Here is a 17,087-nt window from a genome sequence, read left to right as displayed (position 1 = left end):
TCACTGTAGTTCCTGAAATGATGATTGGTATATCTGGAAGATACAAGTGATGCATGGGATGATATTATTTCCTTTTCATTCATTTAGCCATGACACACTGAGGTCATCTTAAAGTAGCAGATTGTTACCTTCATCTAGCAAAAGCAGATAGATCTTAATTGTTACAAAATGTGAATTAGACATAAAGTAGATCTTCCTCAGATCCCTTCTAAAAATATATATTCTTACTAAAAAATGAAAAGAATGTCATTACTGGATGATTACTCCAAAGGTCTGCCCCATGGTATAGGATTTAGAAATGGTGTTATATAAAGACCCCAAAATAAAATATTTGTCAAGGCTTGCATTTCATTGATACCAACTGATGAATTTCCTGCTAGAATAATAGTAATCACTGTAAAAATCCAAGTACCACTACTTCTAGAAATTTCTTAATATGAGAAAGAAATGCAGAATTCTTAATTGTTGCTTTTTTTTTTTTTTTTTTTTTTTTTTTTCCTTTTCTGCTCTTCTTTAGGTATTCTAATCTGATTTTGAACTTGTTTTCCTTGATGGTTGATGCAAACATTCCAGATATTGCACTTGAACCAGATAAAACTGTGAAAAAGGTAATTTTTAAGTAACATAAATGAAGAGCTCTTCTGTATAATTTTTCCATATTCCAGAATACAACAAATTCCAAGTCTCTGCAGCCAGTTTTATCCCCTTATTTGTTCATGCCCCCAGTTACATGAATAGGTTCCCATATCTGGAGAGACAGCTTGCTACTCCAGCTCTGCAGTCACAGGGAGGAGGAAGCAGCAGCCCAAAGCTTAAAGAACTGAGCAGAGTTTTCAGCTATTGTCCATCATAGGGAGGATTTATTTTAAAACTGAATTTAGCCAAGTTAATTCCCAGCCACAATGAATCTTCACAAGAACACAACGGAATTCATAGTCTCTCTAATATATCATTTGGAATGTCTATTATCTCTTTTTATATATATATATAACTAGATGTGTGAATTAACAGAAAATGTGACACTAAGCCAATGAAAAAATAAAACAATCTGTAGAAACACCCTCAGATGACCCATGACCACAGAAGAGGACTTTAAAGCAGCTGTTATAAATATCCATACACCTAAGGGAAAATAAATGCATAATTACGAACAGATAGGACTATCAATAGAGACATTAAAACTAGCAAGAAAGAACAAAATGAAAATTATGGAACTGAAAGTACACTAGCTAAAATGAAATATTAATTGTGTAGGCTTAACAGCAAATTGGATTTTATGGCATTAGAAGTCAGTGAACTTAAAGATAAATCAATGGAAATTATTTAATTTACTTCCACACCTTTAAAGTAATGATGTGTGGAACAGGAATGTGGAAGAACAGGAGTGATGTCAATCACTGGCAAAATAAACTAAACTAGATCTTCTCATATATCTCCATTCCTATAGAATTTCCCTATATCCTTGCAAAGGGCTACCTGAATAGGTCTGTAGTTTCCAAAGATGGGGAATGGTTTTTTTTAGTTTATAAAGTTGTGGTTGATTTACAATAGCCTTAAGTATTACAATTAATTAGTGTATGTGTTAAGAATCTTAAGAACCTAGAGGACAGCTTAACATAAGTCAGTAAATCTGATACCAAATAACTATTTATATACAGTTAACCTTTTGGTATAAAAGCGAATATTTTCATATTTGGTAAATAACATTATATTTTTATGCCAAGTGCATACCTTCTCTTTGTAATGCAGGCACTTAGGTAAGTATGTAAGCTTTGATAAATTTGGCTAAAATTTATTTTGATTCTCCTACTCTGTAGATTTTTTATGTCCTTAAAAATAGTTCCAAAATTGTCAGATATTCTCTCTGTAAGTAGAAGTGAAGGAAATCAAAAGATCAAACTCAAGGACTATGTTTGTTATTATCTGGGATCCAGGAAATGAGAGAGCTAGTTCATTGAAGATACAGCCTTAGATGTTCCTCTACCAAATTGTTCTTGTCTTCACTTTTTACATTTACCTCTCTTTTACCTCCCCCTGTCTTGAGGCTCAAGCACTCTCAGATCACCTGGTATACCTCCAGTACCATGAAGAGACAAGGGCACTGAGCTGGGGCTATGGGTTGTTACACTGTCCTTTCTTCTTTGTAGCTTTCTAGTAGTGAAACCTTATACTTGAAACCCTAAATTGTGGGCCACACTTTGTCCACTTGGAAACCCCACTTTATCCTAGCCTGTCTTTGAGAAGTATATGTGGGTTATTTACAAGAGAAAGGAGTAGTGTGTAATGGTTGTGTGGTGGCGTGGGATTGTCTGGAAGCATGTACCAGTTAAGGGTCCCTGAGCTGGCTTCATGAATTCTCTGTGCCTCAATTTCTGCATCTTATTGATGAGATACTATCTACTGTATGTTTGTCATCAGTCAGATAAAATGTTGCATGTATGATACTTGGCATGGCGTTTTGCACAAAGTAGTTCTTCAGTAACATTGACTTTTATGTATATATAAAATATACACACGTAAATATAGATACTAATTTTTCTAATACTTAATGCTACTGAAAATCAACTGTAGCTTTAAATAGGAGTAAAAAATTTCTTTTATCTTTGGAAATTATAGACCTATTGACACAGTTTTGTGCTGGGATATAGGGACATTCAAAAGGAAAGGAAACCTTAGAAAATCACATTTAGTTTATTTTGTCAGTGATTGACATTGTTCCTGTTCTTATGTAGCCACTGAAGGTATGGGAGAATATTAATATAATCTCACCTTGCTTCATCCATTTCACAAGGAATAACAGGGATAAAGTGGATTATTAATAAATATGCCACATGTTAAATCATATATAGTCACTCTAGATTTTAGATTAAAAAAAAAAAATAAGGCACACCTTTAATTATAAGAGCAGTTTATCTGTTTTTAAAATGTAGGACCCTAAGAAAAATTTCTTCTTTTCTTTTTTCTTTTCTTAAAAACTGTTTATAGCCAACAAGAACGAGGTGATATGCAGAGCATATAACAAAAACAGCAAACTTGTACACTCCAGAGAATTGCATTCAGCATTCTGATAAGTTATAGGTCATTTATTTGCCATAGGAATAGCTCATGTTACTTTATAATGTCTGTATCAGTTTGATTCTGTCTGTTCAAAATGTGCCCTATTTTTCTTCATTGTAAAGACTAAGAGTGTTATCTTATAGGTTCAGGATAAATTCCGTTTAGACCTGTCGGATGAAGAGGCTGTGCATTACATGCAGAGTCTGATCGATGAGAGTGTCCATGCTCTTTTTGCTGCAGTGGTGGAACAGATTCACAAGTTTGCCCAGGTAAGTTCTCTGAGTGCAGTGCATTTTTCTCGCCTTCTGTGTACTGCCCCAGAGTCCTTGGAGAGCCATACATTTCTCCTGCCAGTTGACATCTTTTCTGTTTTTCTGTCAAGCCTTTTTGACATTTCACCAGCCAGCTGAAGTGAATCGTGTTTCACATGTTACTAATTCTAAAACGTCTGCTTTTCTTAGTAATGACTAACTTTTGGAGCACCAGCTTAGGTATTTTTTTCTTTGTAGTCAGTGGTGATTATACGTCCTCTTGAGAATGATTTTGGATCCAGCAGAGGCCTTGGCAATTGAAACTTGGACACTTGTTGGGTTTTGGTGAATGATGAAGTGCTGGGAAAGTTTAGAAGCTAAGAAAAGCAATCCACATCACACACCAGAAAGGTGTATCCATAGACTTACTATTAGCAGTATCCACAGATAAATGAGGGATTACCCCTTCATGGTAAACTTCAGATTTAAAACTCATTTTAATTATGAATTACATAATAAGAATGACTATGAAAATGGTTAGCAAATGGAAAAATGAGGCTGCTTTTTTCTTCTGTGCCCTCACCTTCTCTCCTGTGAACTCCTTCCTGGTGTTACACATTCACTTAATGATTTGCCTAATCTTCCAAGCTCAGAGCTTATCTGCTTTGAAGTTTTCCTCAGCCATTGACCAGTATCTCACCAAGCCGTGTTTGTTTCTTTAACCTTTTTAACCCATTTTTTTTAAAACTTTGTCATACCTAGGTATTTGCAGTTTCCTCACTGTCTAACAACAAAGTCCAATATCTGGCAACTTGAGGCTTTCCAGAATATTGTGTTCTGTTCTGCTTTCCAAGCTGTTGTCTAATACTCTTTTTCTCTAAATATTTTTTTCTGTTTCATCATAGTGACAACTTTGCTGCTGTCATTTCTTCAGCCCAGAAATCACCCTTCTTAATAATGTATCTTCTGTAAACTTCTACATGCCAAAATCCAATCTGTCCTCCAAGAGCTCTTAATGCTGTTTGATTCATCTCTCTCTAAATTTCCATATATTTTCTACCTTTATTATGACTTGCACTTATGTTTTGCTTTCTTTTTTTCCTTCCTGCCACCCCTCGCTTTTCCCAAGTTGGCTGATGTTTTGCTTGTTATTATAGATATTTAGATTCCTAGGGCTGGGCACGGTGGCTCACGCCTGTAATCCCAGCACTTTGGGAGGCTGAGGAGGGCGGTTCATGAGATCAGGAGATCGAGACCATCCTGGCTAACACGGTGAAACCCCGTCTCTACTAAAAACAAAAAATTAGCCAGGTGTGGTGGCGGGCGCCTGTAGTCCAAGCTGCCTGGGAGGCTGAGGCAGGAGAATGGCGTGAACCCAGGAGGCGGAGGTTGCAGTGAGCCGAGATTGTGCCACTGCACTCCAGCCTGGGCAACAGAACGAGACTTCGTCTCAAAAAAAAAAAAAAGGAAATAGATATTTAGATTCCCTTATAACTCCTCAGATACAGACTTCCTAAAGGCTGGGCTTTGTCTGTCACTCACCTTGTAGTACAATGCCTTATATACTTAAAAAATATTTAATGATCATAAAGGAATTCTTGCCTCTAGATGTTAGCTTGTACTCTTTTTCTGGCTCAATAAAAAGGTGTTTTTCTCTGAATACCAGTCTTGATCATATTTTTATTACAAGGGCCACCTCAGGGTCTGCTTCATGGGTCATTAATTGTAACCAATCATTTGTTGATGATAAATTGTGATTCAAATAGTATGTGACTTGTCAAAGTCAACCAGCTTAGCTAACGGTGGATCTTACTCTACATATAGCAGAGCAGAATATTTTAGAGCTATAGGGGAAAAAAATGCCAGAGAGATATCATGACTACTTGACAAGGGAGAAAACCAAGACTTAAACCTAAATCTTTTGACTCCCATGTTTAGTATTTTTTAAACCAGATCTTTTCAATGTCTTGCTCATCACTATACTACGTTAGTGTCAATGCAACTTTTCCTGGCCACGGCCCATCTCTCTGTGTGTACACCTTATTTTTTTTCTTTTTTTAAGCTCAACTGGTTACAACATGCTTGCAGAAACTCTTAACTTCTGTGTCTTTGCATTTCTATAGCAGGGGATTTACCCATCATAGTTGGTCATTTATATTTTATCTTAACTCTGTCTCTATCTACAAGTGTAGAAATATCTCTCCTTCATGGGTTTTCCTTATTCCATACTTACAGATTCTGGTTTTTCTCCTTTATTTTCCTGGGAAAATATATAATGGAGCTAAAACTCCAAACTTTAAATTAGTGCTGCTGGCTAACACTCATTTCAGCAATCTATAGCTACACAAGCAACTCCAGACTTAGCAGCTGAAAAAGCAATAATGGTTTGTTATTTCTTACTTAGGATGCTTCAGTCGGGAACTTAGCTAGAGCCCAGCTATGAGGTTTTTTTGCTTCCTGTAACGTTAACTGGCTTCACTCCTTCAGTTGTATTCGACTGGTAGTTGGGTTTGTCTTGGAGGTCCACTCGCTTCACTCAACAAGTCTGGCCATTAGGTGTTCTCTACATGGACTATCTGTCTCCACTTCCTCTCTCATCATTTCAGACTCCAGCCCAAACTGCTGCTCTACAGCGTGACTGATTTCCCCAAGAGGATATGAAGGCAGAAGTGGCAGGCCTCTTAAAATAAGTCCCAAGGGCAGCCCAGATTCACACAGAGAAAAGATACAGTCTGCCTCTTAACGGGAACAAAGGGTTGCATATGCAGAAAAGAGAGGAATTAAGTGTAGCATCTTTGAAGATTTAACTGCCACTCTGCTAATGTGCTCCAGCTTAAAGTTGAGCCTTCAAGTTCTGTAAAATGAATTAGTGGCATGCTTTATTTTAGTGGTCTAGTTTTGAAATTCTAATGTTAATTTGCATAAGATGCCCATTTTGCTAGCTGGATCCAAAAATAGAAGGACTATTTTTCTTAATTATCTTTATGAAAGATGGAGGAGAAAAAGAGGTTGATAATAAAGTAGTAGTTTTTAGGGGACCATGGTATTATTTAGGGGAGCTGCTAATAGAAGGACTTTGGTTTACCAAAGGCTCTGGGCCTCAGTTTTCACACCTATAAAATGATTGACATTGAGGTTAAAACATCCATTTTTGATATAAATTTAATGTAATGTCAAAGGTTAATTGCTTTACAAAGCTAATGTTGACTACTGCAAGGTTTAGTAGATGAAATCTGCCTCTCCCCTCTCCCCATCTTAAGGATGGTTACATTGTGAAAGTTGCTGAGAACTCTGAGTTATTGGTATGTACCTATTCTTCTATTTGTAGAGAAAATATAATATGAATGGCAAAACGAATTGGTAAAATTGCACTGGGCATGCTCTTAAATTAGACATTGGAGGGATCATTTTATACACTTTAACAGATTATTATAATTCTTGAGAAGAAATATTAAGTCTGTTTCCTAGGTTCCTGTTTTCTAGTTCTTCATTGAAATAATAGATACGATATAGAAATCCTGTAATTAACGTTACTTTAGCCTTGGTTGTTACAGGCTCTTTTGGACTAGGATAGATTGTCGATAACCTTGTTAATCAAGGTTATTACCACATGAAAATAAGAGTTAAGAACAAATATTCGAATTATTCTAACAGTCTAAGGATTACCATCTTCTTAGATTTGTAAAAGTGGAGGTTTATTGCAGCATGAATATCTATGTAGATGAACTTTTTAAAGATCATTTCTTAGCTCTCCACTTCATAATAATTGACATAGTGTTTGGGACAATAACAGCTTCACCGTTTATTGGAATGTATTTCATCCAATGCTTCCCCATTTTTAATTAAATAACCATTACTGTGATAATACAAGTATGTTTTAGTGTTATCCCTATTTTATAGATGAGAAAACTGAACCACATAAAAAGTTGTTTTCAGCCGGGCTCAGTGGCTCATGCCTGTAATCCCAGCACTTTGCAAGGCCGAGGCAGGCGAATCACATGAGATCAGGAGTTTGGCAGCAGCCTGACCAACATGGTGAAACCCTGTATCTACTAAAAATACAAAAATTAGCCAGACGTGGTGGTGGGCACCTGTAATCCCAGCTACTCAGAAGGCTGAGGCAGGAGAATCACTTGAACCCGGGAGGCAGAGGTTACAGTGAGCCAAGATCACTCCACTGCCCTCCAGCCTGGGCAACAGAGTGAGATTCTGTCTCAAAAAAATAAATACATAAATAAATAAAATTTTTAAAAAAAGTTGTTAGTTGTTCTAACTTATCAGATTCAGTTCTTTTTTACCAGAACTTGAAAATGTTCGTGATATTTCTTAGATTTCCTTAAATATATAATGTGTGCTCCAAAATAAGAGTTACCTATGGATGTTTAATTTTACTGGAACTTATTTAGGCACTGAAGCATACATGGGATACTAAATAAGGTCTTAGCTTCATACAAATCTTTTCAAATAACAATTATAAAAGCATAGTTGTTTCTTAATCTCTGGAGTTTATTTTCTCTTTGAAACACATGTCTACATATATTGTCTAAGTATTGATACTAATAAATCATATAGGCATTCAAATTCAGATGACTAGCATCTATTTTTTTGTCACTTGTAGCCATCTATTATAGTGATGCAATATTGTTAATCGATTTATGGTAATTTTAGTACATTCCCATTAATCATTATGGGTAGTAGAACCAACTTTTTAAAAAATGGGGGTAGATTGATACGTGCTTACAAGAATTGCAGGTATTTCAACATAAAAGAAACAGCATTCAAAAAGAAGACTAAGAATTACTAGACACAACTGTTATATCTAAACGCTACAAAAGCTTGTTTTCTTTCATCATGCAATTCCTTAGGAAGGGTGGAGATTAAACACTGCAATATTTGTTGCCTAGCAACACCCACACATTAGTGATAAAATTTTTCCACCGGAAATCACTTTTATTTTGGTCATTGTCTTTGAAATTGCGTCATTGTAACCCATCTTTATGCCAAAATGATCTTTTTTGGCATCTTGCTCTGTTGCCCTCCCCCCCGTTGGAGTGCTGTGGTGCAGTCATGGTTCACTGCAGCCTTGACCTCCTGGACTTGAGTGATGCTCCTGCGTCGGCCTCCCCAGTAGGTAGGAGTACAGGCATGCTTCACCATACCCAGCTAATTTTTAATGTATTTTTTGTGGAGATGAGGTTCCACTATGTTGCCCAAGCTGGTCTCAAACTCCTGGCCTCAAGCAATCCAATCCTCCTGTCTTGGCCTTTTGAGTGCTGGGATTACACATGCGAGCCACCATGTCTGGCCTTGATCTTTACTGTGCTTTCGAGTCTTGTTAAACATGGGAAAGACAGAGGTCATATAGTTTGGGTCATGTACAGTTGCACAAGTAGGCCTTTCAATGGTTATCTCTCACACTGCAGTCCATTTCCTATTTCTGCTTTTCCCTGTCATCCTTCCTTTTCATTTATTGATAGTAAAAATCTTGAGGAAGGGGTGTGGTTTCCAGTAATGTTAATGCATACTATATCTAATTAATTAGATCTTGGCAGATTAACTAGAGACAGAGGTTTTTGTTTTTGTTTTTCATGATGATGGAAAAAAATAATAATAATAACGAATAGATTGGGTTCAGAAGGTTCAAAAGTTCCTGCTCAAGATACTAGGAACATAGCACTGCTGTCCATTTAAAGGGAATCCTTACTTAGCACCTGTGATGTTCAAGAAGGAAAAGCACAGATCTAGGCAGAGAGACACCTGATTCTATAGTCACTTATTCTTAAGTTAGACACCAGTTGCCTTTAGTTCAAGGGAATTCAACTATATATATTAGGGGCTATTTCAAAACAAAACAAAACAAAACAGAAAATGGAAGGAGGAATATGGTTTGGTTATTCTGCTTGAATTTCCCCTGAAGAATACATGTCCTCTAAGGAATGTGACAGTGGCTCTCTCAAAAGTGTTTCAGATATCAAGTGCCTCTCATGCGTAACATGGCATCTTACTATGATGAATGTGATCCCAAAATTGACAATTCTGAGTGCTTGGTATCTGTATCATAGTTTCTAAGTGCAAACCATTTGCTTAACCAACGAAATAGGGTTTTCTTGTGTCATTGATGAGGGAAAAGCTTCCGATTTTGGACTTTTAAGAGATACAGGTCTCTAATATGCTGCCTCCTGGAGGGCTTTTCTTGAGTAATTTTTTTTTTTTTTAATTTGTATTCCTATTTTTCCTTTCTGTGTTGACTTTAGCACCTAAACTCAGTGTAGAGTGATTTCACTTTATCTGCTGTCCTCTTTCATCTTTAATAAAGCAACTTTCTAGGTCAGTGAGTGACTCTCTTGGTTTTCAGAATTGGGAACTAAGACCATTCAAGATCATTTCTCCTTTTATTTCTCTAGGTAAAGTACAGGCATTTTCTGTGTTCAGAGTATGTATAAAAACATTTACCTTAGGTTTATGTGTATAATCACAGCACCTGTGACAGTTAAGAAACTGGTGTTAACACTTCCATTTTTTAGGTACTTGAAGGTCGCTGTTTCGTAGGTCAGTGGAATTTTGTTTTTGTTTTCATTTTTAAGCCTTTGAATAGTAAATGGAACAATAGTAAATGTTTAGATATACTTACAACCCTAGCCTGTTAGTCTTAAATATACCATAATGTATTTTCATTTGATGAACTTTGTTTGAAATTTGATCTTACATGATACATTAGCAAAGCTAGTTCTGTTTTAGGACCATACATAGCTAATACTCTTTTTGGAAAAGGAGAACTATCACACACAGGAATTTTTGTTTATGTTTTTTTCTTTAATTTATTTAAAGTCCTGACTCCCAGACTTGTAGTATAATTTTGGGTCTTGATTTCAGGTGAACAGATAAGTAGAAAATAAACTATACCTTAATTCTTTAATGAGAATATAGTGCCCTTTAACAAACACATAGTTGCCTTTAATAATAAAAATATTGATAAAACCCTAATTCATGAATTTATTCCGGCTGTAAATGTTAAGTGGCATTTAATATTTAGCTGTGACATCGATACATAAGTATGTAGATACAAAATAGGACTAAACTATTGCAGATTTAAAGCATTACTAGCACTCGTATGTTATAAATATAAGTACAGATCTTTTTATATGTGTGTTTTGTTTTTATAGCATTACTTTATTCATACTAACTTTCCATTTTTTTTTCTTTTGGTGACTCACTTTTGCCTCATATTCTCTCTTTGTACTTTTTGAACTTCCCTTTTTATGCAAATTGGCCACTAACACTGAATTCCTTTTTGCAAATTGAAGCTCTTTCCCCTTTCATGTTCCCTCTTACGTGCCAGATTAGAGAACATGAATGCTCTCTAGTTTTAAACTGTGTTTTACTTAAGTACCTACCCATACTTCCCATGAGGGCGAAAGCCATGTAGCCTTGAGTACTCAAATAACCATGTGCAAAGGTAAAAAGTTCATGTCACGCAGTATATGTTATTCATATAGTCTCCCTTTATATTTAGTTCTTCTTTTACCGCTTTAAACAAGTGTGACTCATTTTATAATAACTAAAATTTGTTTGAAACACCAGGTTTTATCCTAGTTTATAGATGCAAAATTATGACCTAAAAAGAAAAGAAAAATCATCATTTCTGAGTTTCCATTTATAGGGACCTCATTTTATAATTAGGAATGAAGAATAGCAGTGTTATATATTTCAGTGAACAAAACAAAAAGTATTGATTTTGGCCTCAAATAGAAATTGCTTTAATCTAAAACAGATTATTTTTAATTTAGTAATTAATTTTCTACAGAATGAGATGATTCCCTTACCAGTGGCTTAAATAAATAATGTAACACCAATATATCACACACAGTTTCTTTTTATTTTGTGTCCCGGATCTAATTTATTTGAATTTTTCTTGGCAGAAATAACAACAGGAAAAAAAATCATTAATAGCAAAGTATAGAACATTTAAATGTGCCAGGAATTATGTAAAGTTCTTTCTCTGCATCAACTCTTAATTCTCACACTTGTGAAGTAAGTGCACCACAAGGTGTGTTTTACAGATGAGAAAACTAAGGTTAATAGATGACAAAACCCAGATTCAAACTCAAAATAAAATATTTTGAGTCCCAGATCTAGTCCTATATTTATAAGTAATTATATATAAATACATAACATGCATTTGTATATATATGTATTTTCATATAAATGTTTATATATAAAATATTTAGTAACTAGTGTCTATTTCCAGTCACCAGCTGCATTAGCCCTTACCAAGAAAGTCAGCCTGTCCTTTGAAGCCAGACTTTGACTTCTCTGTCCTCTGTGGCATCTTATTCCATCAGAAGTCTGTTTCATCTGCATTGAAAATCTGTTCTCTAGTGTAGTCACCTTCATCAGTGATCTTAGCTAGATTGTAGATAACCTATGTGCAGTTTCTCCATCAGCACTGGCTGCTTTATCTTGCATACACACACACACACACACACACACACATATCTCAAAGCCTTAATTTATAGACATGAATAGCCTTTGTTATGAGTAGTGAGTTTTTAAATTTTTAATCTTTTAACTTTTCTTAATCTTTCACCTACCCGTCAAAGAAAGAAAAAGTCAGCTGTGCAAACAGACAAGTAAGTGTGGTATATAAAGGAGTCGCCAGGAGCTGTTAATCCAAGATAAATAGGATAACTGTGGGATAACATTTATTTTGCACATTGGCCAAAACTAGTCTTGAATTTCATTGACCCACCTGTGCTCTCTTGTTCCACTGCAGTCAGCATTGCTGCATAACTACCCATTAAAACCGATGATATTTAAAAAACAAAGAATACAGGCACTTGCTATATGACAAACGTTTGCAAGTTGTAAGATTAATTATTGTAATAGCCGGAGTCAGCAGAATGCCCCATAAATTTTCAGCCCAAATGCCTTCAGTTTATTTCTCGTTCATACAAATTTAATTTTCTTATCTTCTCCAAAGAAGATTTTTAAACACTTGAATGTCATCCTTGATAGGGTGAATCCTTGATTCACCTTGATGTTTGCTTCATTAACTGCTTTTAGTAAGGTTAGTTTTATACTGTTGTTTTCTTTCCCTCTGTGTTCTGTCAAACCCTTTTATAAAAATTCTTCAAATGTACAGTAGTTGAATATTTTGGGACTGTCTCTGCTCTATGTTTTTTATTTTTTATTTTTCCCTAAAGACACAAACATTTCAAAGTATTTGGGAAAAAAGGCATACCTTAAAGATTTTTTGAGCTCAAGTCCAGACCACTGCAATGAATGACTTCTTTGTTTTCCCAGTGCATATAAAAGTTATATTTACATGATACTATGCAGTAGCATTATGTCTGTAAAAACTATGTGCCTATCTTAAAAATATTGCTAAAAAATGATTAACAGTCATCTGAGCTTTCAGTGAGTTGTAATCTTTTTGCTGGTGGAGGATCTTGCCTTGATGTTGCTAGCTGTTGACTGATCAGGGTGGTGGTTGCTAAAGGTTGAGTAGTTGTAAATCGGTGAAGTTTGCCACATCAGTTGATTCTTCCTTTCACAAAAGATCTCTCTGTAGCATGTGATGCTGTTTGAAAGCATTTTGCCCGGAGTAGAACTTTTTTCGGAATTGGAGTCAACCCTTTTAAAACTTGCTGTTGCTTTATCAACTAATTTATGGAATATTCTAAATCCTTTGCTGTCATTTCAACAATGTTCAAAGCCTCGTCACCACGAACTGTTTCCATCTCAAGAAACTACTTTGCTTATCCAGAAGGAGCAACTCCTCATCTGCTCAAGTTTTATCATGAGACTGCAGCAATTCAGTCACATATTCAGGCTCCACTTCTAATTCTTGTTATCTTGTAGTTTCCACCACATCTGCAATTACTTCCTGTACTGAACTCTTGAACCCTTCAAAGTCATCCATGAAGACTGGAATCAACTTGTTTCAAACTCCTATTGATGTTGATATTTTCACCTGCTCCTATGAATCTCAAATGTTGTCAATGGCATCTAGAATGGTGAATCCTTTCCAGTAGGTTTTCAATTTGTTTTGCTGAGATCTACCAGAGGAATTACTATCTCTGGCAACTATAGCCTTACAAAACGTATTTCTTAAATAATAGGACTTGCAAGTAGAGTGACTCCGTGATCCATGGACTGTAGAATGGATGTTGAATTAGCAGGCATTAAAGCAACATTAATCTTTTTATATATTCCATCAGAGCTCTTGGATGACTGGGTACATTGTCAATGAACAATATTTTGAAAGGAATCTTTTTTTTCTGAGCAGTAGGCTTCAACAGTGGGCTTAAAATTTTCAGCAAACCGTATTATGAACAAATATGATGTCATCCAAGCTTCTGTTTTATTTGTAGATCACAGGCAGAGTAGATTTAGCATAATTCTTAGGGGCCCTAGGATTTTCAGAGTGGTAAATGAACATTGACATCAACTAAGTCACCAGCTGCATTAGCCCATACCAAGAAAGTCAACCTGTCCTTTGAAGCTTTGAAGCCAGACACTGACTTCCTTTAGCGTGAAAGTCCTATGTGGCATCTTATTCATTAGAAGGCTGTTTCATCTGCATTGAAAGCCTGTTAGTCACCTTCATCAGTGATCTTAGCTAAATGGTAGATAACTTGTGTGCAGTTTCTTTATCAGCACTGGCTGCTTTACCTTGCACTTCTATGTTACGGAGATAGCTTCTTTCTTTAAACCTCATCAACCAACCTCTGCTAGCTTCAGACTTCTCTTCTGCAGGCTCCTCATCTTTCTCAGCCTTTATAGAATTGAAGACAGTTAAGGCCTTGCTCTGCATTAGACTTTGGCTTATGGGGATGTTGTAGCTGGTCTGGGCTTCTATCTAGACCACAAAATCTTTCTCTATATCAGTAATAAAGCTGTTTTGCTCTCTTATTCGTATATTCACTGGAGTAGCATTTTAATTTCCTTTAAGAACATTACTTTGCATTTAAAACTTGGCTTTTTGATGCAAGAGTCTTAACTTTTGGCCTATCCGAGCTTTTGATAATCATTTTTCACTAGGCTTACTCATTTCTAGCTTTTAATATAAAGCCAGAGATATGCAACTCTTCCCTTTCACTTGATCACCTAGAGGCCATGATAGGGTTCTTAACTGGTATAATTTCCATACTGTTGTGTCTTAGGGATTAGGGAGGTTAAAGAGAAGAAGAGAGATGGGGGAATGGCCAGTTGGTGGAGTAGTCAGAACACATGTAATATTTATCAATGAAGTTCGCCGTCTTATGCAGACACTGTTCGTGGTGCTCCAAAACATTTACAAGAGTGATAATGAAGATTGCTGATCACAGAGCACCATAGCAGGTGGAATAGGAACAAAAAATTTTGAAATATTATGAGAATTACCAAACTATGACATAGAGACACAAAGTGAACACAAGCTGTTGGAAAAAAATGGCTGTGATAGACTTGTCCAAGCAGAGTTGCCACAGGCTTTCAATTTGTTTAAAAAAAAGGATCTGTGAAGTGCGGTAAAGCTAAGCACAATAAAACAAAGTATGCTGGTATATTAGAAACCTTTGGTTCTATAGCAACGTTTTTGTCATACATAGACGCATGCATGTGTACATATGCGGTTTTTCATTGCTTCCAAATTACTTCCAAGTTATTTAGACTCCCTCGTATGTCAGTGTAGACCCTTTGCAGTTTGGCTTTTACCTGCACTTTCAAACCTTTTCTTCTTCAAAAACCTTCGAAAATAACCTTCTTTGTAGCTCTGATGATTCACCCCCGCTACCTCCAGGCAATACACCTCTTCTCTTTGCTTGGAATGAGTTCCCTCCTATTTGCCCAACTTTTGAGTGTGTGTAAGTGTGTGTGTGTGTGTGTGTGTGTGTGTGTGTGTGTATGTATGATTCTGTCTATATTAATTTGGTCCTCGGGCGTTTTGTCTTAATTTGAGATCTCCCACAGTATCTGAGACACTTCCTGGCACATAGTAGGCACCAAATAAACGTGGTTTTATATGAGTGCCAAGTACCATTTCTTTAGGAAGTTGATTTTCTCTGATAATTGCCTTTAGTAAAAATATTTAAATTGCTTCTTAAATTCTAAATTACATTGTTTTTATTCACACGAAAATAAATCTTACCGTATTTTTTCTAGAGTGCCACTTTAAAATGTATCAGATTAAAAACCATCAGCATCTCAGCATTTTTCACATTTGTACATGTATACATGCATGTGCAGACACACACAGACACACTTATCAGCAAGGTTGTTTGCCTTCACTTTTTCTCTGAGTAATAATGAAGTGAAGGTCTTAGAAACAGAATTTTATTACATGTAAACAGCATTCATAATTCCTCCAAGAGAATGCCAGTATATTTGTGTCAAACAAAAAGGGCAAGAGTTATGGATGACTCAGTGTATATTCAGCCAAACAAAGAAATCGTCATTGATTTTATTCCTACTGGACATATCTCAGTATTGAACACCATTAATAGTGTTGGCCTCAAAACAGCTCTTCACTAGGCCTCTCTTCTTCTTTCAGGACTACTTCCTTTGATTTGATTTCCAGACCATTTCTGGAATGAAGTAGTTGCACTCTGTGGAATAAGCTACAGGTTTTCACAGCCTCTCTCAAAATGTGGCACCAAGAACCAAGCACACCATTCACAATATTACTCATCTAAATCACTTTAGAATTCAGTGGAATTTTTGCCTTCCTAGTGCTGGGTGAGATGACTTTTGCTTGTCTCATGTTAATTGCATTCATCTTGAGCTTACAGTCAGCAAACACCCTCTACCTGAATTATTTTCTCATATAAACTGATTTTTAAGTGAAGCCTCAGGTCCTATACGGTATAGTAAATTGCAGTCCTCTTGGTAGCATTTAACAGACTAATTTACACACTTTTTATTTTATTAGTAGTCTTTTTTAAAACTAGACTATTGTTTACCTTTGTGAATATTTAAGTAAATTATTTTCTGTTTATTTCTTTTTAATTTTTGTAGTACTGGAGAAAATGAAACTGGGATTGACGCATCAAGATGCTTGGCTCAATAAGAAAACCACGTTAGGAGCAATCTATGTATATTGGAGACTTCAGAGTAACCAGCAAGGAAGAGAAAACTTAATCGTCAAGTTATCATATTTTCCAGATATTACATGGTACCTGAATTCTACTTCCTTGGATGTCATTGCTTAGATAGTCCTGAAGGGTTTGTTGTGAAATATTGTATATATTTTTTCAAATGTATACATTGTTAATAAATTAAGAAATGAGAAATATTCTTATTTATTTACATGTTATGAGAGTTCTGGAGGAAGTAATATGTTGAAATAGCAAAACAGTTTAGTTTTTGAGTTTAAATATTATGTTTTCCTCTTATATATTCATATCAGGGCAGCAGTAACCTGAATTTAGATTGTCACAGTTTAAGTTTTTTGTTTGTTCCTTCCTTCCTCTCTTCTCCCACTCACTTTTGTTTGTTGTTTTTTCCTAATTTACATGTTTAAAGTTCTACTTAAACGTTTTCTTCAAGTTTTACATGTTATGGCTCATTCTTTTGCAGTTCAAGAATTGCTTATATTTTTAAAAGATATTCATTTTCTCTTATACATAATTGATTTTTTGTAAACTACCGTTCATAGTTCTTTTAGCTTTTAAGTATGTATAGTAGAATATGAAAATGTGGCTATTTAGATAACTAGCCAAAAGGTCGTCTGACCACCAATTTTAGTATTGAGCATAAGATATTTTTATAGATTCATGTAAGGCAATGTAAATTGTCTTT

The 17,087-nt window shown here is 35.6% G+C and overlaps 1 protein-coding gene across 2 annotated transcripts in view; it reads left to right on the top strand.

The window, feature by feature from the left end:
- Positions 1 to 16,579, top strand: part of PIK3C3 (phosphatidylinositol 3-kinase catalytic subunit type 3) — a 126,153-nt gene extending 109,574 nt beyond the window's left edge. For both annotated transcript variants that reach the window (XM_007974179.3, XM_007974178.3), the window contains 3 exons: positions 518 to 608; positions 3,201 to 3,326; positions 16,305 to 16,579. In XM_007974179.3, the coding sequence (XP_007972370.2) occupies positions 518 to 608; positions 3,201 to 3,326; positions 16,305 to 16,319 (232 nt within the window). In that variant the 3' untranslated portion in view covers positions 16,320 to 16,579. The remainder of the gene's footprint in view (positions 1 to 517; positions 609 to 3,200; positions 3,327 to 16,304) is intronic.
- The last annotated feature ends 508 nt before the right edge of the window (positions 16,580 to 17,087 follow it).

The sequence above is a fragment of the Chlorocebus sabaeus genome, chromosome 18, assembly GCF_047675955.1.
Source record: "Chlorocebus sabaeus isolate Y175 chromosome 18, mChlSab1.0.hap1, whole genome shotgun sequence".
Classification (NCBI taxonomy): domain Eukaryota; kingdom Metazoa; phylum Chordata; class Mammalia; order Primates; family Cercopithecidae; genus Chlorocebus; species Chlorocebus sabaeus.
The sequence above is the reverse complement of the archived record's forward strand: the minus strand, read 5'-3'. Positions and strand labels throughout refer to the sequence as shown.